This window comes from Cyprinodon variegatus, unplaced genomic scaffold, assembly GCF_000732505.1.
Source record: "Cyprinodon variegatus isolate N-32 unplaced genomic scaffold, C_variegatus-1.0 Scaffold363, whole genome shotgun sequence".
Taxonomy (NCBI): Eukaryota; Metazoa; Chordata; class Actinopteri; order Cyprinodontiformes; family Cyprinodontidae; genus Cyprinodon; species Cyprinodon variegatus.
Genome location: NW_015150816.1, coordinates 373,111 through 374,484, shown reverse-complemented (window position 1 = coordinate 374,484; position 1,374 = coordinate 373,111). Strand labels below are relative to the sequence as shown.

The 1,374-nt window shown below is 38.9% G+C and overlaps 1 protein-coding gene across 1 annotated transcript in view; it reads left to right on the top strand.

Moving 5' to 3' along the window:
* Positions 1 to 1,374, top strand: part of LOC107092026 (G-protein coupled receptor 126-like) — a 91,875-nt gene that overhangs the window by 78,996 nt on the left and 11,505 nt on the right. Inside the window, exons 17-18 of the mRNA XM_015386299.1 lie at positions 343 to 407; positions 495 to 631. Of these exons, the coding sequence (XP_015241785.1) occupies positions 343 to 407; positions 495 to 631 (202 nt within the window). The remainder of the gene's footprint in view (positions 1 to 342; positions 408 to 494; positions 632 to 1,374) is intronic.

The following is a 1,374-nucleotide window of genomic DNA, read 5'->3' as shown; positions in this document are numbered from 1 at the left end:
TCCCTGATTTATTCTTTATTCAGGCTCTTGTAAAATAAGAATTCACTTTTGAGATTTAATTAAGATAATCTTTGTTTAGTCTGTTCATTTTTTTAATTAGTTATTTTAAAATGTTAATAGGAAAATTATTTATGGTCAATTATCTTCATCTTTAAAACTCAGTGAAGAATGAAGTACAGACAGATTTTTATTTCAGTGATATATGTGTCCTTTAAGCTGCTTTATTAATTATGCATAACTTTATTAATTAAGTTAGATTTGGTCAAATATAATGAAACGGAGATAATTTTGGATGAAATGAAAGCTTCCCAAACGAACGCTTAAGTCCATCTTTGTGCGCAGATAATGCAGCCGGTGTGGCGGAGCAGCTGGCCGACCTCACCAAGAACAACCTGACCAGCGAGGAGGTGGGACCCAACAACCTTCAGGCTTGAACTCCTCCCAGTAAACAAAAACATCAACCAGCTGTCGTCGTTTATGTTCTGCACTTGCAGGTTTCCCAGGTTGTGACGAAGGTGCATGAGCTGGTGAGTGTGGCCAAGATTAACACCACGGTGGCCGAGTCAGTCGTCAATATCATCTCTAACGTCATGGTCAGTTCAAAGGAGACACCGGGGAACACTTCTAACATGTAAGTTCGATTGTTCAGCCCTACTCTGGTCTTCCTCTGCAGACCAGAGTGGAAAAAACAGACGGCTTCCATCAAAAGGGCTTCATTAGTATTCACAACCTATGTCATCTCAAGGCACTTTCCAGTTCACCAGATCATCCGGTCAAATTGATTTAAAGTTTTCTATCTAAGGAAAACCAGCTGATTGCATCAACTCATTGACTCTTCAGCAATCCCTCACTCTAAGCATGCTTGTAGCGACAGTGGAGAGGAAAAACTCCCTTTGAACAGGAAGAAACCTCCAGCAGAACCAGGCTCAGTGTGGGCGGCCATCTGCTGAGGCCACTCAGTTTTGAGTTGCTTTTTTTTTTCATCAATATAATATGCAATATATTTCAGCACATGGCTGTTTCAAATGAGAAATACAACAAACACTACAAAAAATGACAGCATCATCCGCTTAATAAAGAATTACTACATTGATTCAGTTAATTACTTTCTATTTACTCTACTTTCTATTTTCTAACATTAGACACTGTGTCATTGGCTAACTCGGTCAATGTCGTATTTATTTATTTCATTGGCGTATTTATATGAATTTTCTTGGTTAGTACATCCACTAACTGTGAAATTAGCTGTCTTCCCACAGCCGGAATTCTGCTTGTTTTTACAGCCAAATGCTACACACGTACCGTAATTTTCGGACTATTAGCCGCACCTGAGTATAAGCCGCAGAAGCTAAATTGCATGATTTGTACATATAC